The sequence below is a fragment of the Scyliorhinus canicula genome, chromosome 19 (assembly GCF_902713615.1).
Source record: "Scyliorhinus canicula chromosome 19, sScyCan1.1, whole genome shotgun sequence".
Classification (NCBI taxonomy): domain Eukaryota; kingdom Metazoa; phylum Chordata; class Chondrichthyes; order Carcharhiniformes; family Scyliorhinidae; genus Scyliorhinus; species Scyliorhinus canicula.
Genome location: NC_052164.1, coordinates 9,629,639 through 9,642,707, shown reverse-complemented (window position 1 = coordinate 9,642,707; position 13,069 = coordinate 9,629,639). Strand labels below are relative to the sequence as shown.

The 13,069-nt window shown below is 48.0% G+C and overlaps 1 protein-coding gene across 1 annotated transcript in view; it reads left to right on the top strand.

Annotated features, from left to right (window-relative positions):
* Positions 1-13,069, top strand: part of LOC119954247 (plexin domain-containing protein 1-like) — a 282,386-nt gene that overhangs the window by 123,321 nt on the left and 145,996 nt on the right. Inside the window, exon 5 of the mRNA XM_038779329.1 lies at positions 7,446-7,568. Within this exon, the coding sequence (XP_038635257.1) occupies positions 7,446-7,568 (123 nt within the window). The remainder of the gene's footprint in view (positions 1-7,445; positions 7,569-13,069) is intronic.

Here is a 13,069-nt window from a genome sequence, read left to right as displayed (position 1 = left end):
AAATGGGATCAGAATAATTAGGTGGTTGATTTTGACTGGAGCAGATGTGATGGGCCGTAGGGCCTTTTCTGTGTTGTATGATTCTATGACTAAGATTTTAGCCCCTCAAGCCTGCACCCCTCACCCTGCCTCACCATCCTCCCCCCCCCCCCCCCCCCCAACACTCCTCCCCCTCCCCCACCCCGACCCGTGACTTCGGCATTGGGTCCTGCCACCATTTTTAAAAAGCCTGCAAAATCTTTTCGACTCTGTGAAAATTCTGACCGGTGAGGTCGACCTTCTCAAATACGCTGACCACACATTTATTCTGCCGCCCGACAGCCCCGGTGTCGACATTGTGTTGGCAGAATAATTGCCCGACATTCGGCCTTTGATGAGCCACAATTTCCTCGAATCAAACCTCGGAAAGCTGCGTTGCGATGCTGTAGTCTGTGCTGCTACTGCCATTTCTCGTGAAGTGTTAATCACTGTTATCAAACATACCCTGATTCATTAGTTGCAACTGGGTCCATGATAACTCATTCTTACCACAGGAAGGTTCCCCTTGCCCAGCTGTGGTGCATCCAGTTTTCTGTATATGTTGGGCCTGATAGCGAGAGGCTGTACTGAAGCAGGGAGGCTAGATTATTTACAACAACAGTATTTACTGTAAAATAATGGGACTCCGCAGGGCTGCAGAGAATTCACAAATCTGTGCTGGTCAGAGGCTTATATATTCTTCATTTGCACTAATTGCAGTGTAACAAGTGGATTAAGGGTTTAGAAATGGTAAGCGCTTAGAAACTCATGGGGAGAATTCTGCGGACTGGAATGTCATTTTCCAAACATGTAATGGGAGATGGCAAATTTGCCTATTTGCGCTCCCACTTGGGAGAAAGTATCCGCAAAGGTGGCATTTTCATTCCGGGGGCAGTGGCTGGTTTAGCACAGTGGGCTAAACAGCTGGCTTGTAATGCAGAACAAGGCCAGCAGCGCTGGTTCAATTCCCGTACCAGCCTCCCTGAACAGGCGCCGGAATGTGGCGACTAGGGGCTTTTCACAGTAACTTCATTGAAGCCTATTTGTGACAATAAGCGATTATTAATTAATTAGGTGCAAACTAGGATCATTTTTTTTCTTTTTTTTTCTTTAGTTGCACCGTAGCAAACGAGAATCATTCCCACTGTCCCCAGGAAGAGTTCAGAGGCAGCCACAGGGGCTGAGGGTTAAGGCAAAGACCCACCTCAGTGCTCTGGGACTTCTGCCCTGTCATAATGAATTCAATCAAACAAAAACACACCATTCCCCGCACACTCTGTCACTCCCCACACATTCACTCACTCCCCACACACTGTCACTCCCCACACATTCACTCACTCCCCACACACTCTGTCACTCCCCACACATTCACTCACTCCCCACACACTGTCACTCCCCACACATTCACTCACTCCCCACACACTCTGTCACTCCCCACACATTCACTCACTCCCCACACACTGTCACTCCCCACACATTCACTCACTCCCCACACACTCTGTCACTCCCCACACATTCACTCACTCCCCACACACTGTCACTCCCCACACATTCACTCACTCCCCACACACTCTGTCACTCCCCACACATTCACTCACTCCCCACACACTCTGTCACTCCCCACACATTCACTCACTCCCCACACACTCTGTCACTCCCCACACATTCACTCACTCCCCACACACTGTCACTCCCCACACATTCACTCACTCCCCACACACTCTGTCACTCCCCGCACATTCACTCACTCCCCACACACTCTGTCACTCCCCACACATTCACTCACTCCCCACACACTCTGTCACTCCCCACACATTCACTCACTCCCCACACACTCTGTCACTCCCCACACATTCACTCACTCCCCACACACTGTCACTCCCCACACATTCACTCACTCCCCACACACTCTGTCACTGCCCACACATTCACTCACTCCCCACACACTCTGTCACTCCCCACACATTCACTCACTCCCCACACTCTGTCACTGCCCACACATTCACTCACTCCGCACACACTCTGTCACTCCCCACACATTCACTCACTCCCCGCACACTCCTGTCACACCCCCTCATTCCCCACACACTGTCACTCCCCACACACTCCCCGCACACTCTGTCACTCCCCACACATTCACTCACTCCTCACACACTCCTGTCACACCCCCTCACTCCCCACACACGCCCTCACTCCCCACACACTCCCATCACACCCCCTAACTCCCCACACACTCCCTCAATCCCCACACTTCCCATGCCCCATCCGTGCCTTCTCCAGACCAATTTACCCCCTTCCACCCATGCCTCCATGCCAACCTTTGGCACTTCCATGTCCATTAACCCAGTATACATGCTGGACAGAACCACTGAACACTTTGAATTTTTGAAAATCACATTGTAGAATTCCTGTTAATCTTTCTGATTGGAGTCTGAAAGCCGTGTGGCAATATCAGTCCTGTGGCCAGTCAAGCTGGAGGAACATGGGTATCATTTGGCCCATCGTTGTGTCTGGGCCCGTCGCTGTATCCGGGCCCATCGCCTTGTCTTCTTTAGATCATTTGAGCAATGGCTTGTGGTCCGTTACCATGGTGAACCAACACCCATACACATCCTGGTGAAATTTCTTCAGCGTAGAGATGACAGCCAGCCCTTCTTTCTCAATCTGGGAATAGTTGTGCTCCGCAGTTGCCAAAGTCCATGAAGCATCTATCGGTCTCTCCCGCCTGTCATCCATACAGTGGGGTAACACAGCTCCGATTCGGTGTGTTGAGGCGTCGCAAGTGACCAAACGGGGCTTTGAGGGGTCATAATGGGTCAACGAGCCTGACGGTGACAACCGCTGTTTTACACTTGTGAAGGCTTCTTCTTGTGGCAGTCTCCACACCCATTCTTGATATTTCTCCAATAGTGCGTACTGTGGGGTGAGGATTGTCGCCAGGTTAGGGATAGACTTTCCGTAATAATTCACAAATCCTCAGAATGACCACAACTCGGTTGCGTTCCCTGGTCTGGGGGCTTGTTTGATTGCTTGCACCTTCTCCTGTACTGGGTGCAGGCCACCTTGATTGACACTGTCTTAAGGATGTGACCTCTTTGGGGTAGAAAATATATTTTCTTCTCTTGAGGTAGATGCCTGTCTTGGAAAAGTGGCAGAGGAATTCCTCCAGGATGCTCATGTGCTCCTTTTCGCTGGCTCCGGTGACTAGGACGTCATCCAAGTAGAACGCCACCACTCGCGGTAGTCCTTAGAGGATGTTGTCCATGATTCTCTGCAGAATAGTGCAAGCTGATGACACTCCAAGGGGCTGGGATCTGTCGGGAGACCCTGCACCCAGGATCCACCCGGTTCACCGGGCCTCGCGAGATTTAACGCAATCTTGCGAGATGTCTCGTTGTGGGCGGAATCACTTTTTAGCAAATCTGCCAGTCTCACTCTAATATGCATTGCCGAGATCTAACCAATGGGATCTAAGCCCTTCATCTTGGAGACCACGGGCGAGTGCCGTTCAGTCCTGGTCTCCACAAATGGGACTGGACAGAACGGTATTCATGGGGGTTTCCCAGGGGGTTGGAGGCTCCCATGTGGATGTACTCAGGCCAGGGTGATACCCATAGAACTGCTGGTGCCACCTAGGCACCTTGGCACTGCTAGCCTGGCAGGGGCACAACCAGAGCGCCAAGCTGACAAATTTTGCGGTGGTCGGGCTGGGTGCGGGGGGCCCAGAGACCCCTTACTGTGTGTTGGGCTTTGGGGCGGGGCTCGGGGCTCGCATCGGGGCCTCGAGAGATTGGGACATCATTTAAAAATGGAATCCTGAACTCTCCCTCCACTGATGGGCTTCAGCGAGTGGGGCTCCTCAGTGCAGGAAATGGGACTAAATGCGGTTTCGGCCGCATGTTCCCAGCTGAGGCCCCGGATCTAACCAGATAGTGTGTGTTTCTCACCGGGAAACATGCAGCTAAGTGCGCTCGCTATGGTACATAGTTCCCATTTGGTTAAATCGCACCCTCCATGTTTTGGTAGGTCATTTGAAGGTTTCTGTTATTTCCCTCTGTTGTTACTTGAAATTAGTTAATTTACCACTCTATCCTTTGTTTTAGAAGTAAAGGTGCTTACAACCTTAAAACTGATAAAGAAGTTTACAAAGTACTAATAGGAAATATATGTATCATATAAGTGAGAATGCTTTAGATGTCTGCTTTCACCTGAGATAAGGTAGCATGCATTAGATGTCTATTTGATTTATGGTAACGTAACTAAAACAGATGCTTATCAATGCATTTTTGCTGAGGTAACTGATTTGCTACAGTATGTTTTTGTTGTACCTGCCAATGCTTGGTATCAGTCAAATCCGTTTACAGAATAGTTTTACAAAACTTCAAATTTACAGCAATTACATAAAGTCTACATGAAATACATATCAATCCTTGAACGTGAGTGATGTTTCTAACCACAACACAACACATTCACCGAGCAGATATTTAAATTTAAAAGAATTATAGAGTTACAAAAGTTTATTGCAGAACTCAATTCTAAACTTACAAAGTCAAAGATGGCTATTATAATACAGCATGTCACTCTATTCGAGTCTTTAAGGTGGCTCGTTATACACATCAGTTATACGCCTGGGATGTTCGAAGGAGTTGGGAGATGGTCGACCAAACCTACTACTGCTAATAATAATAATAATAATCTTTAGTGTCACAAGTAGGCTTACATTAACACTGCAATGAAGTTACTGTGAAAAGCCCCTTGTCGCCACATTCCGGCACCTGTTCGGATACACAGAGGGAGAATTCAGAATGTCCAACTTGCCTAACAGCACATCTATCGGGACTTGTGGGAGGAAACCGGAGCACCCGGAGGACACCCACGCAGACACGGGGATAACGTGCAGACACTATCAATGTATCAAAATATTGAATATCAATTGTCTAAATAATTAACGTTAAATCATAAAATAATTAACATTTATGTAACAAGATATCCCCACCCCTAATGAATTACCCAAATTTTACATAACAAACTATTGAACCTCCCCCTTTAAAACCCCATGAAGTGATGCACTGTACCCGCTGACCAGTGATCAGGTATTTTTAAAAGTTCATTATCATGCCAGTGTTGTCCTGCTCCCTCTGTCTTGGCACCTCCGGGATCTCAGGCTTCTGAAGTTGTAACTCATCTTTCACTGGCCTCCAAAAAGTCTCAAAAATCGAAGAGTCAAAGATGAGGTAAATCTCGAGATCAGCTGGGCGAAGGTCTTGTAGCGCCCAATGCCGAGGAACCGCATAGGGCTGTGATTTTCTTTCAACCAAAATTCTCGGGCTCCCACAACAAAACCAAAGGAGCTGACTGTTATGCCTTTTAGATGTTGATATTTGAGTTGTTTCTCCGCCCAGGCTTTCTCCAACGAGTGGCTATTGCCTTCCCAATGGATGGCCACGTCCACCACTGCCACTGATTCCTATTTAGTGAGAACCAGGTCCGGTTACCATAGTTAACCGTTCTCATCTGGAAGACTTGGTTTGAGGTGTGACTTCCATCCAAACTTAGTGACGGAAACTTATAGTTGATCCAGGATTCTATTATGCTGCTCTATGTGAGCATTCTTCACAAGTGGGACAGGGCCCTGAAATGTGGGATATGGGATGTAGTCTCGAATGGCGCCTCACACCTCCTGCACGACTTGTTCACATTGTGCCGCCCCCCTCAGTAGAGTGCACCTTGTTTGAAAAAGGTTACCGCGAAGCAGGATACTTTTAACAAACGTAGATTGTTTAATATGGAAACACGGCCTTAACCAATTCCACATGCTGTGAAATAAAGTAAGAAGTCTTACAACACCAGGTTAAAGTCCAACAGGTTTGTTTCAAACACGAGCTTTCGGAACGCAGCTCCTTCCTCAGGTGAATGGATTCACCTGAGATTCACCTGAGGAAGGAGCTCTGCTCCGAAAGCCAGCGGCAGAACAGGCAAGCCGTGCAAAAGCATGTAGACTTTGGCGGGAAATCCGCTGTGGGAAACCCCACCCCGGGGTATCAGAAAATCGCAAGCCTAACAATAGATGCCTCAGCCAATAAGAGTTGACTTTCCAATCAATCAGCACCCTTTTCTCCTCTGGCATAAACTGTTGTGATTATTTGATCCTGTGTTTATTCTGATGGGCGGAAGATAAAAAGCTTCAGCAACATGGCTATCTTTTTAGCAATATTAAGGAGACATCATAGAATCAGACTATCCGTACAGTGCGGAAGGAGGCCATTCGGCCCAACATAAATGATTAGAAACAGCAGTTCATTCACCAGTTACATGTGACACTGTTGCCTATCCCCATTTACTCGTCTTTGATGCTGTTTCGCCTCCTGTCTGCGTGCATTCCCCATGGTTACCTGTATTATCTCCCCAGCCCGCCTACCTCCACTGTCCACAAGGAGTGGGAGATCTACCACGTAAAGATTGTACTCTTTCCCCTATAAATGCACCAGCACCAACACGTTGGGGTTCTCCGGCTGTTGGGATTCTCTTTTCCTGCCGGCAGCGCACGCCCGCCCGTGGGTTTCCGAGCGGCGTGGGGCGGCTTCAATGGGAAACCGCATTGACAAGCGGTGGGAAGAGAGGGTCTCGCCGCCGGGGAATGGCACGGAGCCGAGAAACAGGCGGCTGGGGGACCGGCGAATCCCACCTACAGCCAGTAAAGATAATGGGCTGGGGAGACTGGTGGCGGAGTGATCCGCGGGTGGCAAGGTGGGGGGGGGGGGGGGGTTAAAGGGGGCACTATCTGGCCGGGTTCACATGCGGCCGACACCATGTTGTGCGGCGCGAACGCTGCAGGTCGTCACTGTGCGCATGCGCGGCCACGGACCCGGCAATTCGTCATCCGTATCTGCAGGCAAAGCTGGGGATTTGGCGTAGCGTGGCTGCAAGCACCCCCCTCCCCCCCCCCCCCCCCCTCACACCGGGCAGAACATCGGTGTGGGGGCACCGTCGACTTTTTGGTCGCAATACTAGACACAGCCCAATAATATATCAGGTCCCAGACACAAACTGTTTATCCCCACCGAGCTTGTAGAAACAGAAGCTGTTAAATACAGCTCCAGGAGCTCCCCACTGGATCTTCATTAGTCGCTGCCTTACTGTTTATTCAAAGCCAGACATTGTTAGAGGTCCCCCACCCCTATATATCGGGGGAGCTCATATTCTGCAAGGTCCATGTGATAGTTAATCATTCCCACCCGTACGACCCGTGCGGGTTATAACACCTTTGGAACGTAGACATTGATACTGAGTGAAGGTGAGGCGATGTCCTCCATCCCATTGTTGTCATCCCTCACCTCCATGAGCAAAAAGGCCTCCCCCAAAGGAAAGACTCCGAATACATCAGATATTATGAAGGCTAATTTCTCTCCTTTTTTTCTTTCCTTCAGGTTTCATATTCACCGGAGAGGTCATCCACCGTATGCTGACTGCTACGCAGTACATTGCCCCACTAATGGCCAACTTTGATCCCAGTTACTCCAGGAATTCCACCATCCGATATTTCGACAATGGTAGTTTTCTTTTCTATCACTTTGGTCAGTACGGGATGAGGATAACTTCAGGGTCGCAGATCGGGCCATACATTAAATTTGCTTTGTTCTATCTTCCCCTGAGCCCCTCGCTTGGGGCACAGAGCCAAGGTTTCCAGGTGCACTCTAATGAAATGAAATGAAATGAAAATCGCTTATTGTCACGAGTAGGCTTCAATGAAGTTACTGTGAAAAGCCCCTGTCGCCACATTCCGGCGCCTGTCCGGGGAGGCTGGTACGGGAATCGAACCGTGTTGCTGGCCTGCTTGGTCTGCTTTCAAAGCCAGCGATTTAGCCTGGTGAGCTAAACCAGCCCCAGGTTTACCTCAACCCAGTGCTTCTCACTTCAGTCTGGAGAGTGAATGTTATCCCGCAGAATATTATACCCAGGGCGGGTTCAGCTGGACAGTGATCGGAGCAAGGATTCTGAAGTAAAATGGGAGAATGCTAGACTAGAAGGCTCGGTAGCATCTGTGGAGAGTGAAACTGGAGTTAGCTCGCGATCCGAAAAGCCTGCACAGCCCAGTAACAAAACAAGACCGGTACAGATCCCTGTCACACTGGGTTCAATACAGTGGGTTCAGAAGGCAAAAGAAGGGAATTTAGTAGAATGGTGGAATTGTGGTGGGGAATTGAGAAGAGGGGCAGGACTGGGGCAAACACTGGGATAGAAGGAGAGGAACTGGGAAGGGAATTATATATGGAGAGGAGTGGGATAGATGTACAGGATTAGGATAGAGGGATAGGACATTGAGATAGAGACACAGGACCTGGAGTGATCGCGAGGACATAGAAGCAAATCTGAGTGCGTGCACAAATTGAGGGAGCACCAATTCCGAGTGATTCCTTTCGAAGCCATTAAGCCTGTAGTTTTGACATTTGCAAACATTTTTCTTTCTCGGCCGTAAAAATGACAAAAGCAGAGTTATAAATAAGAGTTTGCTTCCCGTGTGGTTGTTGATAGCTGTGATGTCTGAACCGTGTCTGTGGTTGGAACATTACACCCAGTAAAACTGTGTGTCTGCGCTGCTGAACATGTCAGATAGGTGGCTGAAGAACGTACTGTTTTATATATCACTCACCCCGCAGTCATCTGCCTGTTCTGGTCATACTTCTGGCACAAACAACTGCTTGAGATTTTACTGCTTACTGCACTTCAGACATGACTGCAGAGAGATTTAAGGGCAAAGAAACATTTGCTGATGTGCAGTTTACAGGATTCCTGTCATCCTGTCAAAACAAAATAAAACTTTTCAGCAAATTTAGCATTTTGAATCTTATCCCTTCACCCATTGGGCCTAAGTGCATCAAAGAGAATGTTCTGCTGTTGTTGGCTGTAATGTTCCCTCAAGCTTGGTGCTGACAAACGTCTCCCCTTTTTAAAAAAATGCCGAATGGTATTTGCAGAGTGAAATGAATTATGAAGTTACGGGACAGGTGGTTCAATCCCTGCTCAAGTTTCAAGATTCAGTCCGCATTCACACTCAAAATGGAATGGCTGTGATGTACCATCGATTGCACGCGAGGCGAGTGATTTACCAAAGTCTGGCTTTAATTGACTAGAACACAGCTCTGCGATCGTGGAAAGGGACGATCGTCAGGCGTCTGAGCATTTATACCTCGTTAATAGAGGCGTGGTTAACTCAGCCTCTCGGCCAATCGGTCGAGAGGCACATGACCGACCAGGGCCAATGGCAAGCCGACGTTCTGGCCCAATGGCAGACGAGTATGCAGATCATATCATCACAGGCTGTCAGAGCGGGCTGAATGAAAATGTTTGCCAACAAAAGCCTGGGAATACAATTGGGGGGAAAAAAATGTTCCCCATATGGTTAGTGTGATGCAGAGCTAAATGGATCCACAAGATCCCAGATTTGATCCTTGCTACACACCAGTTAATTTCAAACAGTGCTGAGTGGATGCTCTGACTAACCATCCACACTTCTTGCTGAACAGCGAAGGGGGAGAAGGGAAATTCAGCCAATCTTTGCTATTACGTCACGACTGGAAAGTGTGAATGAGTGGAAAACGGATGAAGGACAAGGAGTGCAGGAACTCAATAGTTGTTCTGGGCCAACAACCCAAAGGTTATGAGTTCAACGCAAAAGTTCGGCACAACATCGTGGGCCGAAGGGCCTGTTCTGTGCTGTATTTTTCTATGTTCTATGTTCTAACCTTCATTAATCTAATTGAACTAATCCAGTTCAATAAAGCAGCTCGTTTGATGGCTGGGCACTGTTAAAATAACCAGCTTGTTGACAAATCTCCTTTAGAGAAGGGAACCGTCTCTACCATTCCCATATGTGATTCCAGTTCCACACCATGGCAGCAATTCTCCGGTTGTCGGGATTCAATTTTCCCGCTGGAAGCACACACCCGCCAGCGGGTTCCCCGGGAGCGTGGGCTGGTTACAACGGGAAATCCCATTGATCAGTGGTGGGAAGATAGAATCTCGCCGACAGCGAACAGCACAGGGCCGTGAAATACGCAGCTGGGATACTGGAGAATCCAGCACGAGGTGGTCAGGATCAGTGCAACAGGTGGTGGCCATTTCAACACTGTCAGAATACTCAGAAATCTGGACAAGGAGCATAACCCACTAGGAAGGTACATAGGGAATTCTGATGCATGCTCCCAATCATTCCTGATACAGACCCCTATGGACAATGCCCCATACCAAAGTGCAAGCTGAATTATAATTACCCTTTATATATTTAAACTTCTTGCCTCCAATGAGTAACTATATCACAATGTGCTACTCCAATTGGCAACTGTTACATATTTTAGGAATTAGCTCGTTGGGGCCTTTCATGGACAGATTGAGGAAAGGAAATTGAGAAAGTGCTCAACTACTAATTAGATTCCTCATCTTGGTCTTCACAAATGATAAAAACATGGGAGATAATTTCATTATAAGGTAATCTCATGAACATTAGAGCACAGGCCACTCGGTCTCTCAAGCATGTTCTACCATTCAAGCCCGTCATGACTTATCTGAAGTTCAGCTCTATGTTCCTACATTCGCTCCATGCCCCTTGACACCTCATCCAATAAAGTTCCATTGATCTCAATCTTAAAGCTCCAATTGTACTCGCATCACAGTCATCTGGAGGAGCGAATTCCGGATTTCCACCGGCCGTATTGTGAAAAGGGCTTCTCGATTTTACTTCTCCAATGGCCAAACTCTACTTTGAAGACCAGGCTCCTGTCTTCTTTTTTTTTTTTATAAATGTTTTTATTCAGTTTTCATATTTTATATTGAACAAATTACAAATTGTTAGGAGAGAAAAAGAAAAAAAAAACAAACACGCAAAAATTAACATACATATTTACAGGTAAGCATCTTCGTAGTAGTAACTGCGCCCCCCCCCCCCCCCCCTCAACATGTTTATTTAGTTTGGTTTTGGGCCTTAGCTAGCCATCGAACCCCCGTACCGAACCTGTAGCCCCCCCCCCCTCCCGCTACCTTCCCCCGACTATTCTTCCTCTTGTACATTGGCCACAAATAGGTCCCGGAACAGTTGCATGAATGGCTCCCACGTTCTGTGGAAGCCGTCGTCTGGCAAATTTGATTTTCTCCATTTGGAGAGATTCCGAGAGGTCGGACAGCCAGTCCGCAGCTCTGGGCGGTGCTGCTGACCGCCAGCCAAACAGGATTCTACGGCGGGCGATCAGGGAGGCAAAGGCAAGGGCGTCCGCCCTCCTCCCCAGGAATAGATCTGGCTGTTCTGAAACCCCGAAGACCGCCACTATCGGGCATGGCTCCACCCTCACTCCCACCACTTTGGACATAACCTCGAAGAAGGCTGTCCAGTACTCCACGAGTCTGGGGCAAGACCAGAACATGTGGGCGTGGTTGGCCGGGCCTCTTTGGCACCGTTCACATCTGTCTTCCACCTCCGGGAAGAACCTACTCATACGGGTTCTTGTTAAGTGGGCTCTATGTACCACTTTTAGTTGCGTCAGGCTGAGCCTTGCGCACGTGGAGGTGGAGTTGACCCTATGCAGTGCTTCGCTCCAGAGTCCCCACCCTATCTCCATCCCCAGGTCGTCCTCCCATTTCCTTCTTGTTGCGTCCAGTACGGTGTCGTCCCTATCTACCAGTCGGTCATACATGTCACTACAGTTCCCTTTCTCTAGGATACTTGCGCTCCTGTCTTCTTGATCTCCCCATCAGAGACAATAGTCTATACATACCTACCCTATCAAATCCTTTGAACTTTTTTAACCACTTGATCATTCAGCTGCCTCAATCTGCTACATTTGAAGAAAGATTACGGAACTTGTGCTCACAATTTAGGCTTGAAAGCCCCGACATTATTCTGGAGATCGTTTGCTGCACCCTTCCAAGGTCTGTGGCCAAACCTGAGCACAGGTAGGAACGGCCCAAGACTCAAGATGACTTTGATTCCCGCCCACTGGATCACTATCAAAAACTAGAAACCAGTCACTGTTAACCAAAATCAGCATCGAAAGTTGGAACAAATCTCAAAAGGCAAAAATATCTCTTTAAGTAAGCTTCTTGAGGAATATTTTATTTTCTCTCCTGCCGCGCCTCCTGTCATAACAAGTTTGTTCCACCTGCAAAGACCATTGAAGAGGTCCAGAGACTGACTCATTTTATTCGTCAACAAACAGGGAGCACATTCCCTGGCGCAGAGCGCAATGACGTCATCACCACTGATGGGGTCGGAGAGCGAGTCATGGTCGAGTTTTTTTTTAAAATCTCACTTTGACTGTGTTCAGGAAAGTCTACCATTTCTTCAGTCCTATAAAACAAAAATGATTGTGGTGTATTTAGATGCTTTTCTTTTGAAAGTGCGGGGCACTTTTTGAGTACTATCGATTTCATTAGAAATAATTGCACAATCCTGGAGCTTTTCAGAAAACATTTTTTATTAAATTGTGTAATCCCTAAAGCTCTTGCCTAATTGCTCTTCTACATCTGTGAGATATTAAAACCATGTGTTGAGATCAGTGGGCTAATTATAAATGGCAAAGTCTCTGAATTGGTTAAGGCAGGGACCAGCTACGCGATGAAGACTCGGAACATTCCAGGTTCAGGCTCTATTCTTTGTTGAGTTTGCCGATCTCAGCCAGCGGGCTACTAGCAAAGGCTGTCTACAACCCTTCCCATGCAGGTGGTGGGCAGACTACCCAGGGTCCCTCCAACGTATAACCATACCAACATACAAACTAGGAGCAGGAGTTGACCATTTGGCCCCTCAAGCTGGCTCCGCCATTCAATAAGATCATGGCTGATCTGATTGTAGCCTCAACTCCACTTTCCTACCCGCCTCCAATAACTTCTATTTCTCGCTTGTAAGGCAAGAATCCATCCAGCTCTACCTCAAAAGTATTCAATGATCTACCTCTACCGTTCTCTGGGCAAGAGAGTTCCACGGACCCATGACCTTCACAGAGAAAAGTATTCTCCTGCTCTCTGTCCCAAAAGGGAGACCCTTCATTTTTCAACTTTGTTC